This window comes from Triturus cristatus, chromosome 12, assembly GCF_964204655.1.
Source record: "Triturus cristatus chromosome 12, aTriCri1.1, whole genome shotgun sequence".
NCBI lineage: Eukaryota > Metazoa > Chordata > Amphibia > Caudata > Salamandridae > Triturus > Triturus cristatus.
Genome location: NC_140595.1, coordinates 790,612,284 through 790,628,964, shown reverse-complemented (window position 1 = coordinate 790,628,964; position 16,681 = coordinate 790,612,284). Strand labels below are relative to the sequence as shown.

General features: G+C 45.8%; 1 protein-coding gene across 3 annotated transcripts in view; it reads left to right on the top strand.

Moving 5' to 3' along the window:
* Nucleotides 1–16,681, top strand: part of LOC146782859 (monocarboxylate transporter 13-like) — a 146,376-nt gene that overhangs the window by 106,618 nt on the left and 23,077 nt on the right. For all 3 annotated transcript variants that reach the window (XM_085639756.1, XM_085639755.1, XM_085639754.1), the window contains exon 3: nt 7,274–8,059. In XM_085639756.1, coding sequence (XP_085495882.1) covers nt 7,274–8,059 — 786 coding nt within the window. The remainder of the gene's footprint in view (nt 1–7,273; nt 8,060–16,681) is intronic.

Genomic DNA, 16,681 nt, shown 5'->3' with positions numbered 1-16,681 from the left:
TGGGCAGTGAAACAGACATTGCTCCCGTCTGGAGAGAGCACACAAAAACAGCTGCTCTCCCACTATGCATGGAGACTGTGGGGTGAGGTTTGTGGGTTCCCCAGGAGGGCACTGGGACACCCACTTTATGCCCCTGGGGGATGGGGTCACCGAGGCCCAAGAAGGCTTGGGGAAGAGGGCCACATGCACCCTTGCCTTAATTACGGAATACTGCCCCCTGGATGGGATCTCTGAGGCCTAATAACGCCCCCTCCCCTCGATTATGGTAATTGGCTCAGAGGGTGTGGTCCCGGGTCCTTTTAAGGTTCAGGGACAGGGCCATGCAACCCCCTACCCTTAATTAAAATATGGCCTAGGGAATGGAGTCCCCAGGGCCCATTTGGGCTTGGTGAGGGGGATCAGGTGCCCCCCTTCCCAAACATTAAGGTATTTGGCTCCTGGGTTGGGGTACACTGTGTCTTTTAAAGCTCAGGGAGGGGGGCCTCGTAACCCCCTCCTTTCAATTAAAATATGGCCAAGGGGGTGGAGTTCCCAGGGCCTATTTGGGCTTGGGGAGGAGGTCAAGTGCCCCCCTCCCCAAACAGTAAGGTATTTGGCTCAGGGATGGGGTCCTCTGGGTCGCGTAAGGCTCAGCAAGGGGGCCACACAATGCCATGTCCTATGATTAAACTATGGCCTCGGGGATGGGATCCTCAGAGATTCTTAAGGCTCAGGGTGGGGAGCCACACACCCTCCTGCCCTATAATGTAAAACAAAAGGCATCAGGATAGGGTCCACAGGGCCCATTTGGGCTTTGGGTTGTCTTCCACCCATCCCATCCTTTAATGTAAAGTATTTCATTCCTTCCCCGGGGATGGAGTCCCTGGAGCCCATTTGTGTTGAGGGTGGAGGGGTCAAAAGACCCCCTCTCCTAATGGTAATGTATTTTGCCTTGGGATGGTTTTCTCTGGCCTTCTTAAGGCTCGGGGAGGAGGTCCACGTGTTACCCTCCACTAATAGTATATTTTTTGACCCAGGGGATGGTGTGCTCGAGGCCAATACTCGCTGGGGGAGGGGGTGTCGCAACCTCCTCCCCGATGGGGGTTGGCTGCTTACAAGGTATTGGATGCAGGGCCTGGCCCAGGCCAGGTCTTGCCACCAACCCCATGCTGCACACTGCCAAAGGTGATGTCATCAATGATATAATTATAGATGTCATCAGTGATATTATAAATGATTTCATCGAACATGTCATGAGAGATGTAATATGTGAGGTCAAAATCCTGCATGGCGGGGGTGCAAGTTATAGTTAGCTCTGCTAACTATAACTGGTGAATTTCAGCATTTTTCGTTTTAGTTCAAAACGTTATGTTGTCATTGACATATTCACCTAACTACAATGCCACTTTAACCTTTGTTGGGGTATGAGTAGTTTGGTGATTGCAGTCACGTGACAATATTGTTTAAATCACGCTGGGCGAAATGCTCCAGTCTGTGATCAACGCAACCAGCCGAAACGTTAGACGAATGGATGCAAGCGCTACAGTTTACTTTGGAAATAAAGCCACTTTTACGATATTGGGCCTCACCTTGTCTTGCTGTCCAGTGTGGTTAATGGGCTGCTCCATGCCCATGCTGTGAGGCCGCCCTGAAGAGTCTGGGGCTCCGGAAACGGTGGAACGCTTTTGCTTCTTTTTTCATGTAAATTGAGGAGCCTGACTCACACGCGCTCCCCTCCTACTAAGGAGAAGCCACTAGTGCAAAAAGGGAAACAGTGCGTGGAAGGGATTCAGACAGGAGTTTCCTGCCATGATCGTGCCGTGAAAGTTGCCTTCCAGAGGTGAAGCACTTTGTGAATATTTGCGGTAAGGGCAGAACTGACCTGACTGTGTGCAAAGAGTTCCATGACAACAACAGTGCTTGTGTTATATAAAATCACCAGTATGGACTTAACATCTTGGATTTCCAATGCACATTGTAACAACTTGCACAATGCACTGTGGGATGAGTAGTTTGGTGATTGCAGTCACATGACAATATTGTTTAAATCACGCCCGAGCGCACCTGGGCGAAATGCTCCAGTTTGTGATCAAGGCAACCAGCCGAAACGTTAGACGAATGGATGCAAGCGCTACAGTTTACTTTGGAAATAAAGCCACTTTTACGATATTGGGCCTCACCTTGTTTTGCTGTCCAGTGTAGTTAATGGGCTGCTCCGTGCCCATGCTGTGAGGCCGCCCTGAAGAGTCTGGGGCTCCGGAAACGGGGGAACGCTTTTGCTTCTTTTTTCATATATATATATATATATTCACTTAAAAAAACATAGGTTTCACACGTTATAGTTAGGTGGACATTTCACTAGTAAAAAACCAATGAAATTCCCCCGTTATAGTTAGTTCAGATAACTATAACTCGCGCGCCCGCAATCCACTGCTCATGACGTCACATATTACATCACTCATGACATGGTCAGTGGCATCACTCATGACATCACTGATGACATCATCCTTTTGATAGAGTGGCGGTCGCGTGAGTTATAGTTATCTGAACTAACTATAACGGGGGAATTTCATTGGTTTTTTACGAGTGAAATGTCCACCTAACTATAACATGTGTGAAACCTATGGTTTTTTAAGTGAATTTGCAAGGTTTTGTAAATGCTAATTCCTAACTATAACGTGTGTGAAACCTATGGTTTTTTCAGTGAATTTGTACGGTTTTTTAAATGCTAAGTTATGTATTTATTATTATATTTATTATATATTTATTTTACAATAAACTACGTATTAAAAACTTTTTTTAATTCTTTTTTATGGTTTTTCACCGTGCGCGCACTCGCGATTTAAAAAAAAAAAATTAAAATGTTTTTTTCTGCCTTCGTGGTCCTTCAGGGACAAGGCTAGGGGGTCAGGAACTCTCTACCCTGCCCCCTTTTCACGTTCGCCACCTTCCTTTTTCACTCTCGCACTCAAAACAAACAAAATGGTGGCTGACACTTCCTGATTTCGACCGATTCGAACGTTGACTGACATGTAACCACCAATCAGAATTACGCTCGCGCACGTTAGGGTGCGCGCACGGTGCGCGCACGGTGCGCGGCTATAGATATTTATGTACTTTAACTGCAATTTTCCCAGGAACTACTGAACAGATTGACTCAATATATGCAAAAGGCACATCCCTGACCTGAGGACTACCTCTTTGCCAAATTTCAAGTAATTCTGCTCAGCCGTTCGGGCTGTACCTTCGACTAAAGGTCCTATGGGAAAATGCATGGGGAAAACGCGTTTTGGGACCCCCCTTTTTTCTCGGCCCCCGCTTGACGAATCCCCCGAGACTTTCAGGGTAGGAGCTGAGCGGAGCGCCCCATTAGTTTTGATAATTTCGCGAGGATTCGTCAACCGGCGCCAAAGTTATTCAAAATAGAATTTTGAGATTTCCTATGGAAACACGGTCCTAACTATAACTATCTACTGGCGACCGCCAGTAGATTATATATATATATATATATATATATATCCTTAACATCAGTGCTGGCCGCACCGAAAATCGCCTTTTCCCCGCCTCTCGCAATGGCGGTCCGTGGTGAGGAAGCGAACCTCAATGAATGCACTCAAGCTGAATTCTTCGTGGAACGAAAAACAAGGACAGCAACCACGGACTCTTTAGATTTAAATGCGCTTATTTATTTTGCAACGGATGGCCCACTCCGTTGCAAAATAAATAAGCGCATTTACGAAGAATTCAGCTTGAGTGCATATATATATATTCACTGAAAAAACCATAGGTTTCACACACGTTATAGTTAGGAATTAGCATTTAAAAAACCTTGCAAATTCAGTGAAAAAACCATAGGTTTCACACATGTTATAGTTAGCTGGACATTTCACTCGTAAAAAACCAATGAAATTCCCCCGTTATAGTTAGTGCAGGCAACTATAACTCACGCGACCGCAATCCTCTGCTGATGCTAATACTGTATTTAGACACTTATTTGCCCATGTCTTCTTCCATTAAATTTTAGCTATACATATATTACAAATATTTTTTTTTCATAAAGACATATGTCATCAGCAGAGGATTGCGGTCGCGTGAGTTATAGTTGCCTGCACTAACTATAACGGGGGAATTTCATTGGTTTTTTACGAGTGAAATGTCCAGCTAACTATAACATGTGTGAAACCTATGGTTTTTTCAATGAATTTGCAAGGTATTTTAAATGCTAATTCCTAACTATAACGTGTGTGAAACCTATGGTTTTTTCAGTGAATTTGTACGTTTTTTTAAATGCTAAGTTACTTTACGCCATTCGTGGCGTGCGCGCCCACTTAACGCAGTTCGTTCCGTGGGCGCGCACCGCGTGCCCACGTTATGCTAGATGGGCCATGTACGCACGATGCGCTTCGTGCACCATGCGCACATGGAGGACATATGATGCGCTTCGTTGTGAAAGGTAATATTTTAATTTTTCTTTGTTCTGTTATGCCATGCACAAATGGTGCCCTTCGGGCTCCATTTGCACATGGGGTGGGGAGAGTATGGATATTTTTTTTTTTTTTATTAATTTTTACCGTACGCGTACGGTAAGCGTAATCGGCGAAATTATCGAAAAAATTAAAATTCTGTTTTTGGCCGTGGGGGATCTTTGATGACTCCCTCAACATGGCTAGGTGCTTAAGAGCTGTCTAAACAGCCCCTTTACATGTTTTTGGGCTTTGTTTTTTAACCCCCTCTCAGACTGCGAGAGAGAAAATGGCGGCCGCCGCTTCCTGGTTTCGACCGATTCGAATGTTTACTAAGATCTAACAGCCAATCAGCGCACCGTAAGCGCACCGTAAGCTGGCTCAGATATATATATTGATTTAAAGGCTATTTTCTCAGAATCTACTGAACAGATTTACACCAAACCTACAAAAGGCACTTCCTTGACCTGTAGACTACCTCTCTGTCAAATTTCAAGGAACTCTGTTCAGCCGTTCGGGCTGTAGCTGTGTCTAAAGGTCCTATGGAAAAATGCATGGGAAAAACGCGTTTTGGGACCCCCCTTTTATCTCAGTCCCCGCTTGACGAACCCCCCCGAGACTTTCAGGGTAGGAGCGGAGCGTAGCGCCCCATTAGTTTTGAAAATTTCGCGAGGATTCGTCGACCGGCGCCAAAGTTATTCCAAATAGAATGTTGCGGTTTTCCTATGGAAACAGGGTCCTAACTATAACTACCTACTGGCGACCGCCAGTAGGTAATATATATATATATATATATATATATATATATATATATATATCGAGTCCAATCCCACTTCAAAGAAACGGGTCCGACACATGCTCAGTGGAGAAGATGGATTTATTGCAAAGGTTTCCCAGTTCAAAGTCCTGTTAAAATGGTGAAACGCTGGGCAGACGCGTTTCAGCCTTGCGGCTTTCCTCAGTGCCCGCTTCACTTTGATAGTGTTCTGCCTGGGGGCTTGTATTTGAAGGCAGATAGTACTTCCCTCATTGGAGCATAATGCTCTTGACCCCGCCTCTCTCAGCCTTTGACTCCGCCACTCCTGCTGTGATCCGTCTCGGGTTTTCATGTCCCACGCTGTGATTGCAGATACAGTGATCTGCTTTTTCATACACCAGGTGGTGTCCCATTGCTGGCTGCGTGTTGCAATCATCCTCCGGCAGTCAAGGCAGGGTGCAATGATGTCATCTCCATTTTCAACCACCTTAAAGCAGCATACTGCTACTTCTTCTAACCCCTTGTGGTCCCTTGCTCAGGTGAGTATCTGAAACCAGCTGGGGGGGCACGCGCTTGTGTCTTCCAAACAACTAACCAAAACTGATGCAAGCCGAGCGCGTGCTCCTGACCGAGAAGGCGTGTCGGTAAACGGTGCCTGCTACCGGTACAACATCGAGTCCAATCCCACTTCAAAGAAACGGGTCCGACACATGCTCAGTGGAGAAGATGGATTTATTGCAAAGGTTTCCCAGTTCAAAGTCCTGTTAAAATGGTGAAACGCTGGGCAGACACGTTTCAGCCTTGCGGCTTTCCTCAGTGCCCGCTTCACTTTGATAGTGTTCTGCCTGGGGGCTTGTATTTGAAGGCAGATAGTACTTCCCTCATTGGAGCATAATGCTCTTGACCCCGCCTCTCTCAGTCTTTGACTCCGCCACTCCTGCTGTGATCCGTCTCGGGTTTTCATGTCCCACGCTGTGATTGCAGATACAGTGATCTGCTTTTTCATACACCAGGTGGTGTCCCATTGCTGGCTGCGTGTTGCAATCATCCTCCGGCAGTCAAGGCAGGGTGCAATGATGTTATCTCCATTTTCAACCACCTTAAAGCAGCATACTGCTACTTCTTCTCTCCCCGTGTGGTCCCTTGCTCAGGTGAGTATCTGAAACCAGCTGGGGGGGCACGCGCTTGTGTCTTCCAAACACCTAACCAAAACTGATGCAAGCCGAGCGCGTGCTCCTGACCGAGAAGGCGTGTCGGTAAACGGTGCCTGCTACCGGTACAACATCGAGTCCAATCCCACTTCAAAGAAACGGGTCCGACACATGCTCAGTGGAGAAGATGGATTTATTGCAAAGGTTTCCCAGTTCAAAGTCCTGTTAAAATGGTGAAACGCTGGGCAGACGCGTTTCAGCCTTGCGGCTTTCCTCAGTGCCCGCTTCACTTTGATAGTGTTCTGCCTGGGGGCTTGTATTTGAAGGCAGATAGTACTTCCCTCATTGGAGCATAATATTTATTTATTTATATTGTTACCTTAACAATACTTACCATGTGTGGTAAAGGCACAAAAATGTACCTGTGCGGTAAAGGCATTGCATGATAAACACATTGCGTGGTATACACATTGCATGGTGAAGACAGCATTATAAAGGCTGTTTCACATTAATTAGTCGATTGTCATGCATATTTTTCCATTTCCTTTTTCTCCGCACTCTTCCCTCCCTGTCTCATGCTGCTTCAGTTTTCTTGCCATCATCATTCCACTTTATTTGCTCTTTAATGTAATGTATATTTTCCATTGTTTTTGGTGCCAGGGTCTTCAAAAAGTTATTCTTAATTTCTCTGTCCTGGATCTTCTGATTTCTACAGGATTCTATAACTAGGTATGCCTTAGAAGATTGTATTTGTTTGTTTGTATGTGTGTGTGCGCACCTGTGCATCTATGTGTGAAGGCGATTCCTCAGGGACCTAATTGGACTACACTGAGGAAGCACAATGAGGGAAGGAACATGACACCAGTGGTGGGTGTGTTATAACGGAGGCAGATGATAACAATCTTTGTTTTCTTCCCTCTCAGGCTTCGGTTGGGCTCTGGTATATTCATCAACCATGGGCGCCATCCCAAAGCACTTCCTCCGCCGAAGGGGCCTAGCGCTGGGCTTGGCCCTCACTGGAAATGGCTTCTCCGCCATCTTCTTCTCACCACTCTTCCAAGTTCTCATTGACACCTACAGCTGGCGAGGGGCACTCCTCATCCTCTCAGCGATAGAGTTTAACCTGTGCATCTGTGGGGCTCTACTTCGGCCTGTCCGACTGAGGCAAGACCACCACCATGGCCACGGAGAAGCAGAAGAGCGCACCAAATGTGCTTTGTTCTTGCACAAGTTGACCTCTGACCTGAACTTCAGTCTGTACCGGAACCGTGGCTTTGTGATGTTTCAATTGGGCACGTTTCTCTTCGCTACCGGTACCTTCATGGTTTATGTCCACCTGGTGTCACACGGGAAGGACCTGGGCCTCAGCAGCTATGAGGCAGCCTTTCTCATGTCTGCAACAAGTCTAGCAGACATGTGCGCTCGCCCCCTATCAGGCTGGTTTGCTGACCTCAAGCTACTTTCATCGCTGCAGCTTTCGGCTCTGTGGGCCTCAATAACTGGTCTCAGTATGCTCCTCTTGCCCCTTGGCAGCACCTTCCAGGGCACCATGGCCCTTGGGCTCTTCTATGGCCTTAACACTGGTGCCTTTGCACCTTTGTTTTATACTACACTGCCCGATCTGGTGACCACTGAGAGGACGACCAGTGCTGTGGGGCTCACCATGATGGTCAATTGCTTTGCTGCACTACTGGGTCCCCCATTTTCAGGTAAAATGAATTGGAAAAGAGCAAATCACATTGCAAAGGGCATTTCAGGAGTTTAGCAGAAGAGGAGTGACAAATTGGAGTAGTATTAGAAGGACGTCAGAAAGGAAGAAGTGGAAATGACCCACACTCAAAAAATTTATAAAACATATTTGACTTGGATGTGTTTAGGAGATATCAAATGTACTGTTGTAGATGGATGTTTTTTTCAATACCATAGGGCTGATGCACTTGCAGTGACTACACTAGTCACTGCACAGTAACACATTACTCTTGTATGCACATAGCAGCTTGAGTAAACTTCTGTGTGTCTGTCTTTTGTTAACTTCATAGAATGAGCTGGTCAGTATTAGATGAACCACTTATGAGAGCATATCAATGGTGATGAGGGCATTTCCTTCCACATGAGGACCCCACACTCTATTTGACCAGTAAAAAGCAACTTATGTGAGGCAAGTGAAGAGTTCTTTTGAACATGCAAGGAATACCAGCAACACCCAACAGCTCTTGTCAGAAAAATCACCATCTGTTTCTCTAACTGTCCGCATGCAGTAGGATCTCCTACATTGTCTCCGGCAACATATCATGGAGTAAACCAAAGGGTCAGGGGGAAAGGGAAGGGAAAGAAGAATTCAAAATAGGGTAAGTAACATTACCTATTTGAGTATATCTCCTCCTCTACGGAGGTAATATATAAAACACTTGATATTGAGATGATTCGGGTAAATTTGCAAAGTTGGTAGTCCTTACAACAGGTAGGAATTTTGGTTGCCCTCCTCGTCCTAGCTCTAATTACTCAGTGGTCTATTCCGTGCTGTCTTGTTAGGATTAGCCATTGGCCCTTGACAAATAAGGATCACAGAGCTTGGATTTGCATATCTTCTCCATATAATTACATAAATACCACAATGTGTTGATCATCTGAAACATTGATCCTTTTGGCCTGTTTTTGCTCTGGTCTATGTAGACCCAAACTCCGGATGTCTTTTTCCATAGTGTGGTCTTTGCTATACTTTTCCTCATAAGTTGCTTGGTGCTTCCATATCTTCTGCACTATGTTTTTCCAATTCCACTGTGGCTCCACTATGGATACCTTTTCCCACCATACATTATTATTAAAGGGGCTACTATTATCTTAACTCTCAGCAAGGTTCCTTCATACAAACATAATTCATCTCTCTCATCCCAATATTGTTTGAGTTGATTTTCCAAATCTTTTTTCTTAGGTCAATCATCTACTATACACTGGTTGATTTTGATAAATGTACCTATCATCCCCCGCATAATCCACATCCCACTCATGTTTGGTAAAACTTTCTTGCCTCATATTCAGAGCTACATCATCAATTGTGCTACTCTCCTTTTCTGTATCTTTCACTGGTAAGCGAGATACACAATTGGTAACCATATTCCTCAGTGCAGGTAAGTATTCCATGACAAAGTTATAGACTTCTAGCCCCAACATCCATGTGTAAATTCTAGGGGTCGGCCTTTCTGAACGTTTAGTAGTGAAAGCATGAATGAAGGGCTTGTGGCCAGTGCTACAAGTGTACTGTGTTTTCCCTAAGAAAGATCTGAAACAATTTACTGCCCAGTAACCACTACAAAATAATTATGTGCAGTGTCTTTTAGAGTGCTAGAGCCAGAACTCTCAATTAACTCTTCCTTATTCACCATTTGAGATAGTGTCAGCCCTAACCTTCTTATGTTTATATCTGTGGTCGGGAGAGTCTTTCTCCCAACATCTAAACATTCTAAATTAGGGGCTGAAGAGTTTTTTTCCTCATAGAGTTAAATGCCTTCTAGTATTCCTCATCCCAATAAAATGGGCATTCTTTTTAACCATAGTTTCCAAAGGGTCTACAATTCAGCAACAGGTTTTATAAATTTGAAACAGTATTATGCAAGATCTAGGAATTATTTGAGCTGCTCCTTATCACTAGGAACCAGTGCCATCTTTACTGCCATGATTAAATAATGTTTGTGTTTTATTTCCTCCTGGAAAATGATGTGGCCAAGATAGCTTATCCCAAACCCAATCACATTTGACATGTTTCTTTCTTTAGAGTGAGCTCCTGTATCTCCCAAACTCTACAAGCATTTCTAAAGTTCTTATTAGGTTCCTCCTCCCCCTCACCATGAACTAGAAAATTGATATGAAAACATGCACTATGAGAACGTCTTTCAAAATATGCTGTATAATGCTTTGGAATGTAGCAGCTGCTGATGTGAACCTAGAAGGCATTCAACAATACCTATATGCCCCCTTAGATGTAACAGAGAAAGTGGAGATGAAGCTGATTTTTGCTTAATATGTATTATTGTAGCAAAACAGAGGTCGTTGCTTAACTAGGATTTCCTAGAATCTAGAAAATTGGTCTCTCACCATGTAATTCGAAGCCGGTAAGTGTGCAAACCCCTCACTGCAGGCATGTTGATCAGTGTTGTGCAAAGGATTTGTGATGCTCCTCGTTGTTTTCAGAGGAGAAATGATGCTGCCGCAGTAATGTCTTCTTGACCAACAGAAACAATCATTAGTTCCTATAGACCATGAGTTTAAAGCGTCTGAAAAATACTCAAAAGATAGTTAAAAAGTTAGGCAGGCAAAATAAGAGGTAACATTATTGTGACACTGGCCTCCTGAAGAACAGACCCCCTGGAGGGAAACTATGAATAACATTAGGATTTGGGTGGTAATGAAAAATGAATTGGTTTGTGGAGGAAATGCTAATCCCCTCCATTGGAGCAGTTACCACTGCCATAGGGAGGTCATTCTCCCGACCCATTGAGGTTTAGCATTTAATCAACAATTAGGAGGATTTTTGGCTACCATTTATATCTAAATGTATGTAATGAACATGCCCACAAATGGCACAATCTAATTTCAAGAAAAATATAACATCAAACAAATCTAATCCCGCTGGACGTACCTGTTCGCCTTGCTCCACCGCCTTAACCTGGGCCCCCGGTTTCTGTCCTACGTGAAACTCCTGTACACTGACCTGTCGGCTTCGGTCCGGGTGGCGGGGGCCCGATCTTCTAGCTTCCCTATTGGACGGGGTACGAGACAGGGGTGCCCCCTGTCGCCCTACCTGTTTGCCATTGCCATGGAGCCCTTGGCAGCGTGGGTACGTATAGATGCGCAGCTACAGGGGTTTGAATGGGCCCCTGGACTATCTGACAGGATAGCCCTGTATGCCGATGATGTCCTATTTTTTCTCATGGCGTTGGACAGGTCGAGACCTCGAATATTGGACATAATGCGAATCTTTGGAGAAACGTCTGGGCTCTTTATGAATCCCAATAAGTCCACCCTGTGGGTCCTGGGGGGCGGGGTGGGGTGGGAGAATGGGCGTCCGCGCTCCACATGGCCGATGGAGGACTCAAATACCTGGGTGTGTATCTGTCTGAGGTGCCGGAGACTTCCTGGGGCCGTAATGTAGCACCGGTTTGGGAACGCGTCCGTGAGGACATTACGACTTGGTCCCGTATGCCGTTGACAATATACGGTAGATCGGCGATCTTTAAAATGGTGGCACTCCCTCGGCTGTTGTATCAGCTTCAAAATCACCCCTACCCGATAGCGAACAGCTGGTTTCGAACGGTGAATTCAGTGCTGGGCCGGTTTCTGTGGGGTCAAGGGGCGGTGCGGGTGGCGTTACGCACGTGCTTCCTGTCCACCTATTGTGGTGGGCTGGCGGCCGCTGACATACTCTCATATTATCAGGCTTCGCACCTCCTGGTCCTCAATGAGTGGTGGTATGGCGATCGGGGGGACCCGGCATACGCGCTGGAGAGACACCTCATGGGACAACATACTCTCAACACAATACTATACTCCCCGGCACTGCGGGGCTCGCTGCCGCAGGTGTCCAGGGTGGTCTTCCAGGTATGGCGACAATCTCTGAAGAGAATGGGGTGGTGGAATAGGTTGACGAGGGAGACTCCTCTTTGGCACAATGGACGATTGCCGGAGTTGGCGGCGCTACAGGGGTTCGGCGGCTGGGATGATATCGGTGTATCTACTGTGGGGGATGTGATGAGGGGTGGCTCCCTCAAGTCGTTCCAGGATCTGCAGGAGGAGTTTGGTATGCCCCGGACACAATTCTTTCGCTACCTCCAGTTCCGCCATGCACTGGCTCCTAGCCTGGTGGGCCTGGAGGATATTCCCGAGTTCAGTCCACTGGAGGCGAAAGTCTTTATGGGGGATCTCACGGTTAAGAAGATTTTGCAGATCTACCAGTCACTGGTTATACATAGCGCGGCCACCTTGGATAGATTGCGGACGGCATGGGAGGAGGATGTAGGCTCGTTGGAGGAGGAGGATTGGAGGGAGGCTCTGGCTGCCCCACGGGGTGCGGCCATAGCAATGCGCCTCCACCTGGTACAATTCAAATACCTACATCGGGTGTATTATACTCGGGCGTGCCTGTACCGTGCGGGCCTGATAGCCTCACCGGAATGCCTCAGATTTGGCGGGGCGGAGGGTACTTTCCTTCATACGGTTTGGCACTGTTCGTCGCTGGATGGCTTCTGGAGGGGGTTTTTTTCTTGTTTGTCCGAGGTTCTTGGGTGGCTGCTCCAGCGCACGCCACAGCTTGCGTTGTTGCATGTCATGGATGGCATCGGGGGTAATCTCTATAAGCGGCACCTCATGCTACTGGGTCTTACATTGGCGAAACGGGACATTGCCAGGATGTGGAAAGCTGAGCGGGCCCCCTCGGTGGCCGCCTGGAAGAATGGCCTTGACTTTTGTATGGGGCTGGAACAACCCATTTTTGTGGCCCGGGGTTGTCCGCGAAAGCACTATAAGATCTGGAAGAGGTGGGCGGACTACCGGGGCCTGTGGTTGAAGCCCCCTGTGGCGGCTGATGATCTCCCGGTGGGGGTTGGGTAGCCATACTATGTTGGAGTGTGCACCGTCGGAAGTCACGGGTGGGCGAGGGGGTTCCGGGTGCGGTGGGCCCCTGCTGGGGCAGATAGCTTGTCATTCCTGTTTTTTTTCTGTGATCACTGGGTGTGGGTTGGTCTGTGGTTTGTAGGGAGTCGAGCGCAACTCGTGGGGTGGGTGGGGGCGTGGGGGATCCGAGTTCACACCTTAGATGTATGCTTTCTTTTGTTTGGGAGTTACGTTCTTTTCCTCTGAAAAATGTCCTTTGCGATGTGTTACTGTGTATTTCTATGTGGCAGTAGTCTCTGGGTTACAGAGCCCTGCTTCCAATGTGCAAATGACAAATAAAATCTGTTGTTAAAAAAAAAAAAAAAAAATCTAATCCCCAAACCTGTTATACAGGGGGAGGTTTGAAGTCTCCATCCCACAGAGCCAAATCCCAAGAGGTTTTCTTGAAGATACCTCCTGTCTCCCAAGTGACCTTGGGTATGAACCGTCTATGCCACCATCCGCAGGCCCGTCTAGGGAGCCAATGAACACCATCAGGTCCACCATGACGTCACCCTCTCAGAGGTAGCAGTGCTGAAGTAATTATTTGGAAACTACAGTTAAGCCCCCTATAGGACTGTAGGATTATGTGAAAGCGCTAGTCCTCACTCACTGTCACCTGATTGTGAGGACACCCAATGGGTCTTGGGCTTTCACTTTTCTTTAGACATTTCTGTTCATAAGTTTATGTTTTGTTGGTTGGAGGAAGGCAGTGTTGTTTCCAGATGCTGCCACAATATCACAGAGGCCCATTAGGAAGATGGGAGAGGGGTCAAAAGGACAACTGGAAGAAAGCAAATTGGAAGGAGGTGGGAGGGCACTAGAAGGAGATAGAAGGGCAATAAATGGTACTAGAAAGAACTGGGAAAATGACTAGAGGGCAGCAGAGTGAGCAAGACACTACAATTGGTATAGAGATGGAAACAGAAGTTTATGAGGGCACTACTATATCTTTATAGCCCGGGTTATACTGGCCATTGAAGTCCCGAAACAGCGTTAAAGGCCAAGAGTAAGGAGAGGGCCTCTAAAAAGGGAGCAGGCCTTCAATGGCCGGTATAGCCCAGCTATGGTGGGAATTAAAGCTATTAGAACATTCCGCCCCATGAGGGCAGAATGTTCTAATTAAACAACACAAAGGCCTCTCGGAGCTGTAAGGATGACTCGTACACATGGAATTGATCGAAGGTTTATTGGAGAGCCAGCAAATGGTAACCAACACCTCTGTTATCTCCTTCTAACTGTCACCACCCACTCTCACACAATCTAACATTCCAGAACTTGTGGTATCAGGTTACCAAGAAACAGGTAACCTAGATACCACATCTCCCCTTCTTAATCATAACAACTCCAAACTAACAATAAATGAATAGATAATAAATAAAGGAGAAATAAGCTACACATAAAAGCTGGTGCTGCTTTACCAAAAGCAGCAACAGCCCCATGTCCCTTAGATAAAAAAACTTCAAGAGCACCATACGTAGTACATGATTCATACTTAGAACATGAATCCATACCTAACTGGTGCATACTGATATGCATTTGTATTACACTATCCCATACATACATATCACCAGGCAATCTTAGACCTATGGAAGTGCACTATTCCATTACAAAATTACTGAACTTCTTAGGTAACAATACTGCTCTTCCAACACGTGTAGTCATTCTTTCACCACTTGACTCACTAGCTTCAGTAATATGAGCATTCTCGATCTCTGCATTCGTTCCTCCTGTAGATGCAAACTCCCCTTTATGAGGTTCATCATCAGCAATACCCCAGAATTTGGAATGCTTATTGCTTCCTTTGGTAGTCTGCCAATTAAGAACCTTATTGCACCTGAACATCCTGCAATAATGCCAAACCTTCTTTCTGCTCAGCAAGGCAGACATTTACACCTTGCAGTGGCTCTGAAAATTTGCTACAACCTTTATTTGGTCTATGGGACAATTTCACTCTTACCCAATCTCCTGATACACAAATACACTTCTCTCACTTCATGTCTCCTGTTGTAATACGCTTTGTACATCTTTTGCATATTCAATAAGCTGCTTTTCACTACAGAAGTACATCATTTGCTTCAAAGTTTCATGCTTTTAAAAACCATGTTGTTTTTCATAAATGGCTCCTTACCTCACAGAATTCTAAAAGAACTATAGCCCGTTGATGTGGTTGTGATCATGTAGGCCCAAATAGTACTCCTTAATTCCTTCACCCAATCCCTGCCAGCATTGATGATCGCCTGTACACTTCCCATTATCACCCTATTGAAACGTTCTACAACACCATTACCAGCAGGATGATAAACAGTAGTTTTCTTCCTCTTAATTCTATTCCTAGTTAAGAATTCTTCATGCTTCTCTGAAGAGAACTGTGGTGCATTGTCACTTAAAATGGATTTAGGAATGCCCTCTCTCAAAAACATCTTCTCCAGGAAGAAAATTATAGCACTAGTATCGGTCACTTCAGTTACTTCAATCTCTGGCCATTTGAAATAGCTGTCGATGATCGCAATTACTTGTCTGGATACACCCCACTCATCCAAAATGGGTCCCAAAATGTCTATGCTTAAATCCAACTCAATGAATGTGGTATATCTGATGACTTGTACCTTTGGTCTCAGATACGTTGGGATGACCACCACAAAAGTAAAAACCCAGATCAGCAAACACAGGAGCAATGTGAGATGCAAGCGGAATGCCACAAAACTGACTGATCATTTCTTGGCCCAAGGACACACACCCAAAAACATGACCTGGGTCATCATTTAACAAATAGAGAAGACCATGGACAATCTAGAAAAACGTCTTTATGAGAAAGAACAAGGATGTATTTACCAAATGTCAACCCAAAAAACGAGATTAAATTACAATATCCCTTAGAACTGTTTTGTAGTTAAGGGTCCCTGATGATCCCTAATAACATGTGGGATGCAAATTGCAGATCAGGGTTTTTGACTTCATTTTACAGTAACAGACTGCAAGAAGCGTCCACCTTCTGGTGACTCCTGAGTCACAAAAATCCAATCAGAGTATTATAGCACCTTCCAATAAGATGCAAATACTCAGTCGCACTGACGGTCGCCACTGGAGAGCAGGATGTATTGCTAGCGATCCCCTCTTCGCTCTGAGATGACCAGCCACTTTTCATATATAGAGCAAGAATACAGAGATAATCGAATATATGACATGAGATGGTAGGAAGATGTGGACTGGCGTTCTTACCCCCTTTCTTGGAAGACACACACAGTCAGCCAGCACGTGTTACAGAGAAAGTGATTTAACTAGAAATTACGCCATGCCACTCCACATTACCATGGTTCCGAGTGGGACGTGCTAGCAATTGGAAGACAGGCTCAATCAGCAGACTCACGCTGGAATCCAACAAACTCAATTGGAAAAGATGGCACGCGCGTCCGTGTTTCCATAGCTACCAGTTGGACACTCAGCTTGCCATGACTTGCGATATTACTCCACATTAAAATTGCAGATGCGCCCTGGGGGCGGTATCTAAAAGCACGATTACTCATTTGACAGCGTCAGTAAATACTAATTAGTGGGTAGTGAGCAAAAGTGAACTCATGAAGCTAGCAAACCTGCCAATGAGCGTCCTCTACGACACCTAGCCTGGAAGCGGGGAGAATCTGAAAAGGGAGAACTTAATGGCAGAATCCTCAGATCCACACAAG